Source organism: Sorex araneus, chromosome 5 (genome assembly GCF_027595985.1).
Source record: "Sorex araneus isolate mSorAra2 chromosome 5, mSorAra2.pri, whole genome shotgun sequence".
Lineage (NCBI taxonomy): Eukaryota > Metazoa > Chordata > Mammalia > Eulipotyphla > Soricidae > Sorex > Sorex araneus.
The window spans coordinates 88,393,307-88,412,043 of record NC_073306.1 but is presented as its reverse complement, the minus strand read 5'-3'; the positions used below and the strand labels follow the sequence as shown (position 1 = coordinate 88,412,043).

General features: G+C 46.2%; 1 protein-coding gene across 1 annotated transcript; it reads left to right on the top strand.

Moving 5' to 3' along the window:
• The first annotated feature begins 2,501 nt into the window (after nt 1-2,501).
• Nucleotides 2,502-11,252, top strand: LOC101539384 (peptidoglycan recognition protein 4). Its single transcript, XM_055139919.1, has 9 exons — nt 2,502-2,603; nt 3,134-3,248; nt 3,361-3,468; nt 4,201-4,402; nt 5,866-5,984; nt 7,241-7,393; nt 7,565-7,763; nt 9,802-9,920; nt 11,074-11,252. Exons 1-9 carry the CDS (start codon nt 2,502-2,504, stop codon nt 11,250-11,252), a joined length of 1,296 nt encoding a protein of 431 aa, XP_054995894.1.
• The last annotated feature ends 7,485 nt before the right edge of the window (nt 11,253-18,737 follow it).

The window sequence follows — 18,737 nt, the reverse complement described above, 5'->3', positions numbered from 1 at the left end:
CCAGGGAGCAGTGCCCCTCACAGCCTCCTCTTCCTCTCTCCTACTGCTCTTCAACAATACAGACATCCACCTCAGCATGTGACTGTGAGGACAAGTAAGTTTCCCCTATGTGAGAAGGTAGGTCCAGGCAATGGAAGCGTATGGGACATGTAAAGAGGATTGGCGACACAGGGAGTCTTGGCATGGATGTTGGTAAACAGTTCTTTGGTCTGGGAGAAGATTCATATCCACCCACCTTGCAGTAGTTTCAGACACCTCCTGAGAGAATTTCTGCATTGTGTGTCTAAATCTCAGTAGTTTGTGTTAAATGCTATTGCTAAGACCTCAGAAACATGCCTTGTGCTTCTTTATCCCATAAATAATAGTGATGGGGGGGTTCATGCATATAGATGTGTCTCGGTAATAATCACACTATATCCTGCCTCCATTCCTGAAATAATTACACTAGAAATGAGCTTTGGTGGTGCTAATTTTTTTTAATAGAAGGTCTATAGGAATCCTACAGGGATTAAAGCTTGTGCCTTGCACGTGCCAACCCTGGTTTGATCTCTGGCACCACATGGTCTCCTGAGCATCACTAGCATGGCCTGGGTAGTCCCCGGCACTACAGGGTCTCAGCAAAGCTGTATTCTCAGGGGCCAGCACTGACTGTGGGCTGGGTGGCGGAGGATCATGGCCATCGGCCCACGCCTCCCTGCACATCATCTGGGAGGCCCTCCTGCTCCCCAAACAGAACCGTGTCACTGCTGCACACCCTGACTTGCCAGACCTCGGGGATGGTGGTCTCTGGAGAAGCCTGGATCTGTGTATTCCCTCTGCTCTCCTGGGCAGCCACCACAGAGCCCACCTTGGTCCCTCAAGTCCCTGCCAATGCCCAGAAGCTAGCCCCCTCTTCCTGTCACTGTGGAGGGGAGAGCAGAGCATGCAAACACAGGCAAGTCTGGATTGGCTGCAGCTCTTCTTCAGCTCTGCCCCCAGGCCTGTCCCCCCACAAGTTTGTCCTATAATAGGCTCAGTGACCCCCAGTCTCTATATGCTTCCTGGGTCCCCTCTTCACAGCCTGCATCCCAGGGGCTCTATGGGGGCAGGTGGAGGGTGGTAGAAGCTATGCACAGGCATGGGGCCCTTGGGAGGGGATTTTTCTGGGGATCCAGTGTGGGAGGGTGATTCTGAGGACTGAGTTTCTTGACTGAGGGTTTGTCCTGCAGTCACAGGAAACCATCAAGTCCCACTGGGACTTGCAGTTCCCCAGAGAGACAGCATCTGCACACACCTTGCAGTGTCCCCTGGTGAAGAGTCAAGAGTTGCTGGCTGTGTGTGCGATAGGTACTGGCTGCCACGTGGCCTTGTACTGGCGTGGCCAGGCTGGCTTCCTGCTGCAGTGGCTATCTGCACCAAATGGACAGGGGAGGCGTGGAAGCAGGGAAGAAGATGGGTGGGTTGACTACAGGGTCAGACTTAGGAATTTGGCATAGCCAGCTGCCTTCTTGAAGATTCCTTGATACTACTCTGCCTCCATATATGCTGTTGGTGACCATGTAAAAGGGACCCAGGAGGGTAGGGTGTTGGTGAATGACCTTGATCCACATAGCCTATACACTCCTGCAACAGATGACCCACACTCCCACCAGAACTCCCCAGGATGAGGAGGCTCTGGAAGCATGGGGATAAGGAAGGACCTGAGGGAACATTGAGCAATTGTGCACTTTCCTGGGGCGGAGACGTCTAGATTATTTATTGGGCGGATCTCTGCTCTCAGTCGGAGTCTGGTTTCACCCAGATCCTCTGGTGGCTACAGAAACCAGAAACTGCTGGTGCCTGGTGTCTCGGATCTCTGTCTGTCTCCTCCTCTCTGTTATTGAACTGTACTTTCTTTCCTCCTCTGTGAGTCAGGGATCAGCTCCCCTGTTCCTGGGGAGGGAGAGCCCTGCCTTTTCAGCAAGAGCAGGAGCACAGCTGGAAGAGGAGGTGGGGCCAGAGTGCAGCCAGTGAGCTGTGGGCTGGGACAGCACAGAACCAGCAGGAAGCTCTGCACATGCGTGTGAGTTTTTCTTCTCTCCCTCCCCGGTGGGTGACTGCCTTACCTGAGTGTTATGATCAGGAGGTTTCCTCTGCCCGGGGACTGGGGCTCTCTCCCTCCCTTATTCCCCTAGCCCAACACAGAGCCTAACTGGGAAAGCATCCGCTGCATGAGGGCCCTTCATATGTTTGGATTTCTTGATCCTGCTGTGGCTGAATCTTAAGGTCATCTTGTAGCAGAAAAAGGGACAGTTGTGCCAGCAATCCTGTACCACAGGGATAATAACCATCTTATTAGGGCCAAGATGGTTCTGAGTCTGTATACAATAAAACTGAGTTGTTCATGGTAGCAGAATAAGGTGTTTGCCAATTCAATGTGCACTTGCTGTAGGTGGTGTAGGTGGAGACCTCCAGTTTGCCTGGCAGGTACACAGGGGGCAGCTGCAGGGTGAGTGCCCTTCGGAAGGGCTTAGTTGGGCTCAATGTCTGGTGTCTCTCCTAGGGTCGTGCTGCAGCTCCCCTTGTCCTCCGGAAAATGCTGCTGTGGTTTCCGGTCTTCCTTGTGCCAGCTCTCTCAGCCTGGGGTGAGTTTTCCTTTGCTAGGTCAGAGAGTAACTGAGAAGGTTCATCCTAAAGTCTCATTCTAGGAATTCTTTAGGTGCTGACTCTCCCTTAGGGGGAACAAAAACTTCATGTTTAAGAGCTCAAACCTGGCCTTTAAATCCTTGTACTTCTAGCGATAGCTTTAAGAAGGTTATGTAGCTGTTTGACCTTTTCATCTGAAAATTGAGTTAAGGTGATAACTTCCTAAACTGATGGTGAAGAGTTCATGAGTTAACATCTGTGAAGAAATAAACACATGAGTTTTGATGTCAGTCACAGCTTCACCTCTGACTTGCCAGAGAAAGAAACTTTCTTTTTTTATTAAAAAAGGGAAAGGAAGTCAGTTGGCACAAGGGCCCACCCCTGACTCCCTCACTGGCCATAGCCAACCACTTCCAAAGGAACTGCTAAGATCTGCGCAGATGCTCCAGCTTCCCACACAGAGGTATTGTGGTTGTTAAGTGCCACTATAAGTTTCCAGGTTGTTTTTCTTGGTTGGTTGTATGTTCAGAGGAAAGGAAACCGCCTTCCTCTTCCTGCCTTCTGGTCCATACGCAGAGCTGGTGTGGAGAAACCATGCCACACGCTGCTCTCGAAGGTGGTGCCAGTTGCCATAGAGATGTCCTGTATGTGCACAAGCGTTGAGAAGGGGGTGAGGGGTGCTTTCTGGCCTGAATCTGTGTCACTGTGCTGACTGGCACTAGGGCTCCAGACACTCACTGTGATGTTTCCTTGCAGGTGCTTCCTCCTGGGCTGAATCACAAGCTAAACACAGGTCAGAGGAGATTCAGGACCTGCTTGGCAACGTCTCTGAGTTCAGGGAAAATGTCAAACATCTTCTCAATGGTGAGGAGCTCATGGACTGCCAGAGATTCTCCAGAATTGTGTCCAAAATGTTCTGAGTCAGATGGGTGGGACTGAGATGCAGAGAATAATGCCAGCACATCAACACAGATTGTTTCAGACTTTGTGTTCGTAGGCAATGGGGGGAGAAGCTGGGAGTCTGCAGCAGGGAATAGAAACAGGCAGGGGAGAGGCACCCTTGGCTCCATGGGACCCTCTGGCCAGAGGCTAGGTCCAGTCCTTGTCCTCAGACTGTAAGGGAAGTTGCAAAGCCCACCTAGAGGGGGGTACCAAACTGAGATGGTCTGGGTGGGAGCAGGGAGAGAGCAAGAGGAAGCAGCTGGTGAGCACAGCAGAGCAGAACTGGGTGGGGATCCAGTCTCACTTCAGAGTGCTGAGGTGAGCAGGTAGCTTGGCGCTTCCCTAGATTGGCAGTAATAGGTGAGAAAGACGTTTAGCATGGCAGCAGAGCAAGGAAGAAGCTTCAAGGTGGGAACTCCACGGCCACAGTGATGCTGGCATGAGAAACCAGGCATCGAGGCTTCTCTGGAGAAGGACCTCTGTGGAGGTGGAAACTGCTGTCTACTACCTGGGGTCTCCTCCCAGGGCTCCTCCATGCCACCAGGATGGAGCAGACACAGCCCAAAAGGAAGGACCAGTGTCAGGTCAGGGTTCTGTGACAGTGATGTGACAAGGAATGACCCTCACCCACCCCCATGGCCCACTGCCCCACAGACATCTCCAACATGGTATATCGCGAGAACTGGGCTGAGGATGCCCTGAACTGCAGCACCCCGCTGGCCACACCTGTGCGTTTTCTTGTCACGCACCACATCCCCGGGCTGGAGTGCGACACCCAGGCCTCGTGCAGTCAGAGGCTGCGGGAGCTGCAGGTTTACCACGTGCGCAACAACAGCCGATGTGGCGTGGCCTACAAGTGAGCAAGGGCCAGGCGAGGAAGGAGGGGGGGTGGGGGGAACCCCCAGGGTTCCAGGGCATGATACCCACCTCTTCTCTCTCTCTCCTCCTGAACTGTAGGTGTATCGTGTTCAGCATGAATAAACTCTGTAAAAGACTCCATGAGCCAGATACAGGAGACAGTGGGTAGGGTTTTTTGCCTTGTACACAGAGGACCCAGGTTCAATCCCTGGTACCACATATGGTCCTCCAAGCCCTGTCAGGAGTGATTCCTAGAATAAGCCCTGAGCACCAGTGGGCATGGCCCAAAATCGAAATAAATAAAAGACCTTATGAATCCCCAAATCTTCAGGAGTTTTCTGTGAGGCCCTTGAGCCTGAGGTCTCCTGAAAGGAAGCAGGGAGATGGGGTCATACCTAGACGGCCTCTCCCACCCCCAGGCCACCTCACACAGGGCCGGGCAGGTGACCAAGGACTCACACACCCCCAGTGCATCTGCTCTCCACAGAGGGGTGGTTAGTGGGCAGGTGTGACCTGTGTGGTAGCTGGGGGAGGTAGGTGGCTCCATTCACTCAAAGCCACAAGGCCTGCGACAGCTCACACTCTCTAGTCCTTGTGTATCCCACCAAGCTGTGGGTGGGGGGGAGGCTTTTGCCTTGGTGAGGCAACCAACATGCCCTAACCTAGCGGTCACTCTCCTGTGCCTAATGGGTGCCAGGTCCTCATGCCCTTGGCCCACCTCTGATTTTCATCCATTTAGGACAGTTCCTGGGTAGGACGTTTACAATGATGTTGCTTCTTCCTGCTTTTCTGCTTCAGGTTTTTACCCACATCTCTGTGACCAAGTGGGGGAGAGTGATGGCCCCTCAGGGCAGGAGTTTTTGGTTAATTTCCTCAGCACCTAGTCCTTCCCAAGGGCAATTCTTTGATCCAAGTACACAGCTTTGCTGGAGTGAGGGGGCTGAATCCCAATGCGATCCCACATAATATGTTTGGTTTTTTCCTTTTATCTCACTCCTTCCTCTGGCATCTGGGATCCCTTCATAAACCATCATGCCTGCATCCATGGCCTTGTCTGAGCTGCCCCTTCCTGGGAAGTCTCTGTAAGACAGTTTCCCTGGCAGAGAGCCCGCAGGCTCAGCTCATTGGAGCTGACACATGCATCCTGCGTTTGGGAGGAAGGAGGAGAGCCATGTCTAAGGAGAAGGCTGTTGAGTGTCTGAGTCTGTGTCAGGGTCACTTCTTCTCAGTTTACAGGGTCATTTTTATATCAAGCCAAGTATCTGAACAGGGATGGAGAGAACGGACCTATACCAAGGATATGTATAAATGACCCGCTGTATCCAGTGTCTGAGATGAGTCTGAGAAAATTTCAGTGAGTGGACACGTCTTATCCTATGTCCTGCTGGAAACTGACCAGGGGTCCTCACACAGGGCTGAGCTGCAGTGCTGCCCCTGAGACCCGATTTCCCTGCTCCACAGCTTCCTGGTTGGAAATGACGGCAGGGTGTATGAAGGTGTCGGCTGGAACATCCAAGGCACACACACCCAGAGCTACAACAACATCTCCCTGGGCTTTGCTTTCTTCGGCACCAAGGAAGGTAATTACGGCCACGTCAACTGCTGCTCAGCAGCGTTCTCTCGTCCCTCACATCTTGCTGTCTTCTCTCTTCTCATTCTTCCCTGTTGCTCTACCATTTCCTAGATTCCTTCTTTCCCTTGGCTCCCTAACATCATTCTGCCACCCTTTCTGCAGCACCCTTGCTTTCTTCTTCAGCCTTCCTAGCAAGCACCTCTTGTGGCCTCATCACAGTGTCCAGAAGTGGCTGTCCAGTCCTGTACCTAAAGGTTTGTTCTCGACTTCTCATTTTGGAAGGAACTGGGCATCAGTTTTTCTGTGTCAATGACTCTACCTAGGCCTACCTCTGAGCTCCGAGCTTTGGGTTCCAAATTCCATGCCAGGCACCTCCTCCTTCCATCTCTCTTACTCAGAGATTTTGTAGACAGGTGTTTGAAGCCACTCTGAGACTTCTAACCCCGGAGTCCCTTCCCTCTACTCTAACATTTAATTATGCCCCATTACTCTTTATCACTGTTCACTCCAATAACCTTTGCAACAGTCCTGCTATTCTACTCAGGTGCAGCCTGAGTTTCTGAGAGGTAAGTGACGTGTGTGACAGAGGTCTCTGGAATAGAGTCAAACCACCAAGTCACACTCTCCCTTTCCAGCACCAGAGGATTTCCTGCCCATGGGAGGAATTCCTGTTCTGCCTGGCAGCTTGTTCTCTTCCATGACCACTCACAAATGGGGTCACTTGTAGGCTGTGGGACTTTGTGCGCCTTATCTCTTAGCCTTTCCAATCCCTCTGTGAAGAATAATCCCTTTGTGACTGTGTTAGTCAGTCTGAGAATCTCTCTCAAGGTTGGTGGTGAATATTAAGGAACCAATCATATGACTTTTAGTCAGGTCTTCAGGGAAAGTCCTCACCCTGGTCTACTAGAAACTTTTCAGGTAGATCCTTTACTTTTAGGCTTTCTGACATGGGGGAATCAGCCTATTTCCTGCCCTCCACCCCCAACCCAGCAACTGTACAGGGGCTGACAGACATCTCCCTCTTTCCTGCAGAATAGCTAGAAACAGCACACAATTGCTTGGGCAGAATGAAACAGGTGACAAGGCCGAGGCAAGACAGGACCTGGGGGGACCCAGGATTGACAGACCCACAGGGAGAAAGGAGACCCTCTGTCCTTCTCTGTTCATGCTCCCTACCCATGTCCCTGCAGCATGCACTCTGCAAGTGTAGACACCCCCTAGAACTCAACCAGATTAAATCTCATACAGACTTCCCTCCTCCAGGCCACAGTCCCAGCCCTGCAGCCCTGCTGGCCATGGAGGGCCTAATCTCCCGGGCTATTCTGAAAGGTTACCTGTCACCCTTATTCCATCAGCCACTTCTTGTGAAAGGCGAGAACTGCCTGGCTCCAAAGCAGGAGATGAGTCCCAAAAAAGGTAAGATCATCAGTCCAATGGGTTCTTCTTCCAGAATCACCCTTTACCTGTAACTTCCAAGTATCACAGAGAGTTTGGCTTTTCTGATCAAGGATCACTAGATTCCTCTCAAAGGGAACCAGAAGGGAAAAAATGAATCCTCAGGTCCTTGTTTTTCTGCCCTCACCGTAGTGTGCCCCAACATCATTCCTCGATCTGCTTGGGGGGCCAGAGAGACCGACTGCCCCAAGTTGGTGCTCCCGGCCAAGTATGCCATCATCATCCAAACTGCCGGGAGAACCTGCAACATGTCCGATGAGTGCTGCCGGCTGGCTCAGGATATCCAGTCCCTCTTAATGGACAGATACGGGACCTGTGACACTTCCTATAAGTAAGTGGACCTGAGACAAGCAGGCTGCTTAATCCCTAGGAGCAAAAGCTAAAGCTTTGAAAGGGAGGGCAGAGGGACTGATACTACTTAACCCTATGGGTAGCATCTTTGTGAGATCACACTGATTTCTCACAAAGTCCCAAATGGATCTCAGCCAGAATGCTGTACTGGGCTGTCATTCCTCTGGAGAATGTTCTAAAAATGCATATGCTTCTGAACGGTCATCTCTTGACTGTGATGTAGCCAAGAGTCAGAAGTAGATATTAGAGGAAGAGGGTGTAGGCAAATTAGTGAAATGGGTAACAGACATAGTTGAAAGTTTTGCTTTCCTCGTGTCATGGTCTCCCCCATCCAGGGATCAGGCTGTACCTCTCAGTTCAACCAACACTTGATGCTTATTCTCCCTTTGCTACCCTGATCTCTACATCTTCAAACTGTCAGTCTCCTTGAAGAGATTATCTTTCCTGTATGAAGGCAGAGAAAGGCCAGATAGTGCTCTGGGCCATCTTTAATGCCAAGAATTCTGAAATTATTTAATAATAAATATTTTGACCTAATAAAGGAGGAGACATTTTTGGAGATGCTTTCAAGGTCTCAGGAACATGTTTGGAGTTAGACACTGCCTAACATCTCATCAGAATCAGAATCAGAATCTTGTAGTCTAGTCTAGAAATCAGGGGTTTGATGCCAAGGGGTGAAAAGAAGAATTTGATGTAAAATTAATATTAGTGACCTTTCTCTGCCTTTGCTTATGAAATGGACTGGGGAAAGGACAAACTAAGGCAGTGAGGTCAACCTGAGATCTGTGCAATAGTCCAGAGGAGGTGGGTGGCGATGTTGGGAATGGCTGCATCCCAGAGGAAAATGGAAGAACTCCAGATGCCATTGGGGTTAGTGGCTTCATGAGGACATTTCAGGGAGAGCAATTAGAAGACACAGTTGTCAAGCTCTGGTTGATGCATGAGTTAGTGGGCACCTGGGGACAGGCTGATAGTGTCTCTCGTCAAGATGCTAAGTTCAGGAAGAAGACAGAAAGGGAGATAAGGTGAGCTATGGGGTAGATTTGTGGACAGAAAGGGAAAAAAGGTAATGCATGGGTAGATTTTGAGCATTCTCTATGGCAACTGAATTATTAGTCCTGGGATGACTAAGAAGACAACTTGGGGCTGCATTCTAAGGAACCTCATATGTTCAGGAAGAGGAGGTACAGGGAAATGTGAGGGAAAATAAACAGAGAAGACAATTAGGAGAATGCAGTGAAATGGAAATGGAAGCTGAAGAGAGAAAATATTTTATTAAGCAGGAGGGTTTGGCAGAGTGAAGGTCCAGAGAACTCAGGTAAGGTAAGGCCAGGGACTGTAAAGAGGAAGTTGGTTACCAGTCACCTGTGTGAAGCATTTTCATTGGTGAGGTATGGGGGAGTCCTGTAGAAGGATTGAAGCTATTACAATTTTTTTCTATAGACTTGAGCTACTCTAGGGCAGCAGTTAGAATAAAATGGGATCCAGAGGAAGAATTATTCTAAATTTAGGGATTACAAAAGCCTGTTGTTAAATGTGGATACATTGAAATTGACTTTGAGGGTAATTTTACACCACAGAGATTAGTAAAAATCATGAAATAAATCAGGGCATCCTGGGACTGGAGAGATAGTACTACAGTGGTCAAGGTACTGGCCTCGCAGGTGGCCAACATAGGTTTGATCCCCAGCATTCCATGTAGTCCCCTGAGCCCACCAGGAGTGATCTCTGAGCACAGAACCAGGAGTAAGACCTGAGCACTGCTGGTCTCAGGTCTTACTAAGGTCTTACTAAGGTCTTACTAAGTCCTTCCCTCCATAAAAGGTTTCCACCCTCCTTTACCCCTGTAATAGCTGATTTACCTGCACAGCACTGGAAAGAACTGTCAACTTTATAACTTGGTGCTAATCAATCTAATTAGTATTTGATGGGTAAAGGCATGCAAAAACAAATGGATGAAGCACCACTTCAGTGGCTCCTTTTCATCCTGCTTTCTGCTTCTCTTTATGGTCCTTTAGCTTCCTTGTGGGCCAGGATGGTGCCATTTATGAAGGAGTGGGCTGGAACATCCAAGGCTTTCACACAGATGGCTACAATGACATTGCCTTGGGCATTGCCTTCATGGGCACCTTCTCAGGTAAGTAGATGCTGGGACAATGGTGGTCATTATCTGGTACTCTAGAGGGTCTGACTCAGGAATCATTTTGATGCTGCATGTGCTACATTCACACAGTTAAAGTATGACATTAGATCAGTGCAATGTGACCAGAAGTGATCCATCAGACAAAATACTTATCCTAAATCTATTTACTTTTCACTCAACTACATGACTTGATACCCAAAGATCATTTTGGATAAGGGAAAATGGGGGTTTAGAGAGATAGCACAGGGGTCAAGGCCTTGCACAGGATACACACTGGTTCAACCCCAGCAGTACATACGATTCTCCGGAACCACCAGGAAAATCCCTGAACACGGGCCAGGAATGTGAGCTGAGTATCTCTGGGTGTGTTCCAAAGAAAACAAGCAAATAAAAAAAATTAGGCAAAGTCCTCTGTGACTATTTCTTGCTGAATTTTTGCCAACACAACAACACAGGATCTCTGACCTTAATTGCTAAAGCCATGGATGGGGACTCTGGTCTGGACTCTGAGCAATGCCATTGTGCTTCACTCTTCATCGGGGTTTATTTGCCTTATTTAGGGCCTTATTTTGAACCTCTAGGAAGAAGAAACCACTTTGCTGGTTCTGTTTCAGGCTGATCTTAAGATGGGCACTGAGAAAGAGCAGGGTGACCCTGGGACCTGATGGAGATGGGATTGGAGCATGCATGGGTCAGGAAACGTGTGACTGAAGGAGTCTCAGTCTGTGCCCTGTTGAGCTGTGGCTCAGATAGTTCCTTTCATGGGCTGACCTTTGCATTGCAAACTGATTGGCAGTATCTCTGACTTAAATACACTAGGTGCCAGGGATAGTCTCCTGTTTCTGTGATGACCAGAACTATCTGTAGGTGCTCGTAAGTATGCCTGGAGGAGATGGGGCACAAGCTAAACTTTGGAGTTGGAGAAAGGCTTTGTACATCCCCAAATAACTATATTTATCCCAGGCTCTGCTCTTGATTAAACGAAAAACTCTGGCACGGAGGAATCTTGAGATGCTTTCAGTCAGTCTGTATAAGTTGGCAATAGTGCAGTTGTTTAGCTCAGTGGGGGAGGATTAGGGGTATCTGTTGTACCTGCCCTAGACAGGGTGCCCCCAAAATAATGACTGATGGCCATTGTGTTTTACAGGTGCTGCTCCCAATGCCGCAGCACTGGAGGCTGCCCAGTCCCTGATCCAATGTGCAGTGCTCAAAGGATACCTGATTCCCAACTATCTGCTTGTGGGACAGAGTGATTTGATCAACACTTTATCTCCTGGGCAGGCTCTGTACAACATCATTAAGTCCTGGCCACACTTCAAACACTGAGGAGTTTCTGCTCCCCAGCCTGCAACCCCCCAGGGCTACTGCTTCTCCTCCCCTAAACTCACCCTCCAATCACACTCACACCAGCCTGTCCACACTTTACAGTCTTCATCCTGCCCCACCTCTCTCAGGTTATTCTGAGCCTTTCCTGCCAGAAACCTCCAGCATACCGCAAACTCCATATCTGGGTGTTCTCAGCCCTTGGATCTGGTCTGACCCAAAGTCTGCCCACCTTCCTGTCCCTGGGCACTAGGCATTGCACACAATTGGCTCAGGATTGACTTCCTTTTCCCCTATTACCTGCCCCTCAGCCTGGTGTACCTGCCACGCTAATGCCACTGTCTCTCTAGTGACCTGGTCAGTGATCCTGAGCTCCCAACTCTGCTCACAGACTGATGTGTCCTTGTTTGGATGTGGCCCTTCCCTATTGCTGTATTATATAGTATATAATGTATTACACAGATGTGTCTGTTCTTCCACTGCATGGGTAAATTGTCCAGCTTCATTTCATCTGTTCCTGGTTCCTTAGCAGCTCTGCAATCCCATAAATGCTACAAGTGTCTGTTATGGATGTGGATGAATAAGCCAATGAGTATACCATGTCTCTACTCCCCTCTCTGATTTGTCCCATCATGCCCAGAGAGAGGACAACCCATGGACAGTCTCTCATCCTACCAACATTCCCTCTGTGCCCTTCTCTCCCAATGTGGGGCTCAGAACTGGCCCTGGTCCTTCTCCTAGTACTGTATCTATCAGTCCTGTGTCCCTATCCTCTCAGAACCCCCAGGGTAGGAGCAAGTCCTGCTCTGGACTCAGGCTCAGCTATGCCCACATAAGCCTTCCAGATATGTTGCTAAAATGAGATGCTCAGAAATAGTAACAACAAATTAATATCTTAACTTGAGCTTTAAAATATTTTAAAATGATGCTGTATATGGGGCTGGAGCAATAGCACAGCGGGTAAGGCGTTTGCCTTGCACGTGGCCGACCCGGGTTCTAATCCCAGCATCCCATATGGTCCCCTGAGCACCGCCAGGAGTAATTCCTGAGTGAAGAGCCAGGAGTAACCCCTGTGCATCGCCGGGTGTGACCCAAAAACAAACAAAAAAAAATGATGCTGTATATAAAGAACAATTAATTAGAAGTTTAAACATTTCAAAATCAGTAGAAATTAGAGAATAAACCATGAAAGAAATACCCACTTCAGAAAAGATTGGCTCAAAGAAACAAATTAAAAGTGAATAATGCCTTTGAAGATAGATATTAAATGAAGGAAATTTAAAAATTAAACATAAATCAAGGTTAAAGTTTAAAGATCAGAGTGAAAGTAATGAAAGTGAAGCATAAACTAGTAAGTGATAAGGGACAAATGATTCAATTCCCTTTAAAAAAAACACTAAGAAAGTAATTCACTGTATCACTGTCATCCCATTGTTCATCAATTTGCTCAAGCAGGCACCAGTAACGTCTCCAAGTAAGACTTGTTGTTACTGTTTTTGGCATATTGAATATGCCACGGCTAGCTTGCCAGGGTATCTGCCATGTGGGTGAGATACTCTCAGTAGCTTGCCAAGCTCTCCGAGAGGGATGGAGGAATCAAACTCGGGTCAGCCACGTGCAAGGCAAATGCCCTGCCTGCTGTGCTATTGCTCCAGCCCAATTAGAATAATAAAATCTACAATTCTAAATTTTAGAAAACTTTCCTAAAATAAAATGATAATTTAAAATTATTGTTTTTAAGAATTATATTTTAGGCCCATTCATTTGTATTTATTTATTTTTTACTTTTTTATTGAATCACTGTGAGTTAGATCCTTACAAAGCTGCTCATGATTAGATTTCAATCATATAGTATTCCAACATCCATCCCTACACCATATACACTTCCCAGCATCAGTGCCTCCAGGTTACCTCCCATCACCCCACCCCCCACCTGCCTCTATGGCAGGTGCTTTTCTTCCCTCTCTCTCTTGCTCCTTTTGAAGCCCATTCATTAAAAAAAAAATTGACTCAAAATGACAAATGTTAAAATGTTAAAAGTATACTCAAATTATAGGTTTAAAGGGAAAATTTTTCTTTGAACATTCAGAAAAATCAAAAGATAAAAACAAGTTAGAAGAGAAAGGAAATGTCATCAAAATTTTTGACAATGGGGATCAGCGAGAAAATAGAGTGGGTAGAGTATTTGTTATGCATGAGGTCAACTCAAGTTAGATTCCCCAGTACTGCATATAGTCCTTCCAAGTCCCACTAGAAGTGATTCCTAAGTACAGAGCCAAGAGTAATCCCTAAGCACTGCCAGGTGTGGCCCCAAATTAAGCAAAAATAAATTTTGACAATAGTATTTTAGGAATAAAGAAAGTGGAATCACATTTGAAATATAAGGGGAAATGTGACAGTTTGGCATGAAGTTTGGTAAATATTCAATCAAAATGATATTCAAGTCAAAGGTTATAGATAAACTCTCATCAAGAGATGAGGACTCTGGGAGTATTGGCCCATGAACCTCCCATCAAAATCTTTAACTATAATAACTGCAGAGAAAACATAGATATAATTACCAGAGGTGAGAATTTAATATGTATTTCATTGGTGTATCAAGGCTAAATATGTTCCTCAATTAATGTTGTGGGCATGCTATCTGGTTCAATATCTTATGGAAACCAATATGAAGAGATCTGAATATAGTAGGAATAGTTGCCCAAAAATGGAATTGTTCTACCCCCAGAACAAAAAAAAATCATTCAAAAGTATATATGCACACAATTATTAATCACAACACTTAGTACAATAGCTAAGATGAAAAATCAACCTGGCATCCAATGAAAGATAAGTGAATCATAAAGATGTGGTATATACAATGGAATACTACATAGCTGTAAGGAAAAATGAAATCATGCAATTCCCTGAAACATGGATGGAATTGGAAGGTACGTTAAATGAAGTAAGACAGAAGATGAAGGATAAACCTAGGATGCTCTCCCTTCTATGTAGTATATAGAATAACTGGATGAAGGAATACAATTGAAAGGGGGATGCCTAGATCACCCTTGACCCAGAGTATAGGGAGGAGAAGAGCAGAGAAGGACAGTAATTGATGGGGGAAGAAGAGATAGGCAGGAAGCAATGAGGAATAGGGGTCAAGGGGATCCTAGTACATTGGTGGTATAAAGGAGTCATATAACTAAATATCCAAACCACAGACTCAACAACACTGAAAACAAGATATCCAAACTCTAATAATTTTGTGGTTAAAATTGTACCTGTCACGATGGCAGGCGGGGGGTGAGGAGGGTAAATGGGAGAGAACCTGGGAACCCTGATGGAGGGAAGAGGACACTGGTGGTGACCCTGGTGCTAGAACATGATATGTCTAAAACTGAACATGAATAACTTTACAACTCACGGGGCCTTAATAAAATTTAAATCTAAAACAAAACCAAAAATCCAAGGTCAGGATAGACCTCTGGGTAAAACTAGTTTAGTCATGAGGACTGCAAACTTGTGTCCAGGCAAGAGTATAATAGGAAATTACCACAATTTTAATACTATACGTTAGAGGTTCTTGCTACTGTGTATCACCCCATGGCCACAGCTATGTAAATATCCCAATCTTTGCTCTTAATGTACCTGTTAACTGTTCTTAATGCACCTGTTAATGAAAACAATGGCTCACAGCTAGAGCCAGGGAGCCAGGACCTGGATGCAGAAATCATGTTCATGATCTCCTTGTTCAGAGCTATCAAGGATAGCTTGCAACCTGGACATGCCACAGCAACTATTGTCTCATTCTTTGTGACCAACCCTGCTGGACAGAGTCACAGGTGCCAATCCAGATGGCTTTATGGTGATAAAGCTCCACATCTAACAGCCTCTGCAGGATCTAGGGGTTCAAAGTTGTCACTCCTAAATTAGCATACAGAAGCATATTCTCAAACTGGTCTCGCTGTCACCAAGGCTGGTGGTTCAGTATGAAGGGACACAAGGGACTTGTTCTATTCACCAGACTCTGCTGGTATCGTTATGAGTCATACCTCGGTGAGTCATACCTTAGTGAGATAGCAGATACACAGAAGAGGAATAGCAAATAAGTTTATTTTATCACCATAAGTCCAAGAAACCCAATGGATCATGGGCCTGTAACCCATTCAACCCTGATTCAAAAACTTGAGGTTGCTTAATTCTCTAAAATTGCATTCAAAAGCAATAGATAGTAATAGAGATTAACTAAGAACTGCATTGTCTATAGTTTAAACAAAACATTTTGCCACACATCCTGGTGAAATACAAGAAAATAGGGCATGGTTATAGCCATACACCAACTGGGCAACAGTTTCTTTATGTAGTTCAGGGTTAGGATCTACATACCTAGTTGTTCAGCACAGATAACCCATACATAGAGTGACAATAGCTAGTGTATAACTCTCCTGTTGTTTATCACAGATAAGCCATACAAACCACACAGGAACTTGATGCTTGCAAATCTTTAGCCTTTAACTGACCCAGTGTCATATGTATGTTTTTTTCACTAATTTAACAAATTGGCATGTAACAATATGTAAACAGAAGCCACTGTGACTCTGTAGCTGCACAGTCACTACTGTGAGTGGAGGTGGTGGCAACAATGGCAGTGTCTTAACGAGGGTGAGTAACACAAACCCAAATGAAGCAAAACAGGTTTAGAAGATTGCATTAAAACCAACAGTCCTTTCTGCTTGTCAGTCCAGTGAGTGTCTATTCCCACACTTCCTGGAAGTTAGAGTTTTTCTTCTTCTAGATCATAATTGCTGGCTTCAGGGACTTGATTTCCCCACCTCTAGTCACTGGTATGTGATAGGAGTTTCTTTTAAGGTCCACCGTGTCAGTGTATAACATCCCTTTCTCTGACTCTGAAGAATCCAGGCTGAATGTTCTGGATCCCCCACTACGAGGTGAGGAGGAGAGCTGGCTTCCCAATTTGGTTTCTTTTCACTTTCTCTGCAGCAGTGGGAATATCTTTCCCTCTCTAGACTTTAATATTCTTTTATTGTAATGAGTTCTGGATGAGTTATAGGGCTCACCAGTGACCAGATTCTGTGTTAACATGATCTCAAGTTCTCAGAAGCCCTTCTGAAACCCACGTTTACCCATTGCTCACCAGTAGACCTAACTGTGTACACTAATATTCCATTCCAGAAGGACCCTAGGTTCAGAGCAGTCAAGACTCTCAGAGGTAGACAATGAGTCTAGTACCTTCAAGAATGGACCTTGATAGAAATTGAGCTTCCATTTGACCCAGCAATACCACTTCTGGGAATATATCCCGGAAATGCAAAAAAGTATAGTATAAATGACATCTGCACTTGTGTGTTCAGTGCAGCACTGTTTACAATAGCCAGAATCTGGAAAAAACCCGAGTGCCCAAGAACAGATGACTGGCTAAAGAAACTCTGGTACATCTACACAATGGAATACTATGCAGCTGTTAGAAAAGATTAAGTCATGAAATTTGCTTATAGATGGATCAACATGGAAAGTATCATGTTAAGCGAAATGAGTCAGAAAGAGAGGGACCAACATAGAAAAAATCGCACTCATTTGTGGAATATAAAGTAACAGAATGAGAGATTAACACCCAAGATTATTAAACACAAGTACTGGAAGGATTACTCCACAGCTTAGAGGTTGGTCTCACATACTGGGGGAAAAGGAAGTTCAGTTAAAGAAGGGATCACCAAGTAAATGGTGCTAGGAAGACCCGCTCGGGATGGGAGACACATCCTGAAAGCAGACTATAGACAAAACATGATGACCACTCAATACCCCTATTAAAATCTACAACACCCAAAAGGAGAGAGAGAGAGAGAGCAAAAGGGAATGTCCTGTCACAGAGGGGGTTTGGGGGAAGGCGAATGGGGTGGGGATGGTGGGAGAGATGCTGGGATCATTGGTGGTGGAAAATGGGCACTTGTGGACGGATGGATACTTGACCATTATATGACTGAAATGCAAGCACGGAAGTTTGTAAGTCTGTAACTGTACCTCAAGGTGATTCACTAATAAAAAAAAAGTTTTTTAAAAAAGGGACCTTGATGGGCTGGAGAAATTGCACAGTGGGCAGGTCACTTGTTTTACACACAGCAGACCTGGGTTTAATCCCCAGCATCCCATATGTTCACCCAAGCTCAACAGACTAATTCCTGAGCAGAGAGCGAGGACTAACCCCTGAGCATCACCAGGTGTGAACCAAAGCCTTAAAAATAAAAAAGAAAGACTGAACCTCTAGTGTCTTTGCATCTCATCTTCTCTCTTTTTCTGATTTCCTCACTTAAAGTGCTTTCTGAAACCAAAAAACTATCGGATACTGTTCCTGACACTTTTTACGTATTCACTGTCCACCCCTCCCCCTATATCTCTGGTCTGAGATGTCTCAGTCTGCCTCTATAGTGTTCAGACTGGAATCCTGAGCTCAGTTCATATCAAGATACTTCATCCCTCTGGGATCTTTCCTGCTTCTGTAGCCATACTGAGAACATTTCTGTTATCTTCGTCCTTTAGTCTTCTCAATTCCAAGTGCTTCCTGTTGACCTCAACTTGGTAGTCCCATATTACAGAGCTTTTCATTTCCGGAAACTCCATAATTACAAAGCTTGAAGACCCTAGCGATGACTCTTCTGTTCAGTTCCTGTACCTCCCCCAGTTCTGTTACTCCCATTATTTGTCTCCTTACCAGAACCAAGCATGAAGCACGAGGCTATGAACGAGTGGTCATTTGATTAGCCTAAAAATATGAGTTAATAACCCATTCCTGTCTTCCTGTTTATTTTTATGGTTTCTGTCACATACATATCCCTTTATAGAGACTATGAATCTTCATGTATCAACTCATTAACTGAAAATTCATTTTTATTTTCCCTTTTTGGACTGCTCTCTACTTCCTTTGTTGCAAGGATTTCTCCTTTTGTAAGTCTTTAATTTTATTTTATTTTTGGTTTATCAGTCTCACCCAGAGGTGCTCAGAGCTTACTCCTGGCTCTTTGCTCAGGCCTCCCTCCTGGCGGGGTTTGTGGGGTCCATATGTGGTGCTGGGGATCAAACCCAGGTCAGCTGCATGCAAGGCAAGTGTCTTCCCTGCTGTGTTATCTCTCAGGTCCCTTCTTTAAGTCTTGATTGCAGAGGGTGCTATTCTCCCTAACTTGCTGTGATTCTGGAAGGCCAGAGATGAATACCAGGACTCCTATAGGAATTGGTGAAGAGGTGGTGTATCTTGATTTGCAAAATGCAAATGAGGGCTTTAGTGTATCCAGGGAAATAGCTGGATACAGAGGATTGCTGGTTGATAGATATGTCACTTATATGGTCAGAATAGGTTCCAGTCGGGACCAAAGCATAATACAGAGGATAGGATGCTTGCCTTGCACAAGGGTAATCCAGATTTGATCCCTAACATCCTATATGATCCCCCAAGCACTGTCAGGAGTAGCTCCTGAGAACATCTTCTGAACATCT

Bases quoted from the DNA above. Each gene is read 5' to 3' on its own strand.
- LOC101539384 (XM_055139919.1), top strand. From the start codon at position 2,502: ATGTCTGGTGTCTCTCCTAGGGTCGTGCTGCAGCTCCCCTTGTCCTCC. The intron at 3,249-3,360 runs GTATGTGCACAA...GTTTCCTTGCAG, and splicing joins AGTTGCCATAGAGATGTCCT to GTGCTTCCTCCTGGGCTGAA. The intron at 7,394-7,564 runs GTAAGATCATCA...CCCTCACCGTAG, and splicing joins GGAGATGAGTCCCAAAAAAG to TGTGCCCCAACATCATTCCT.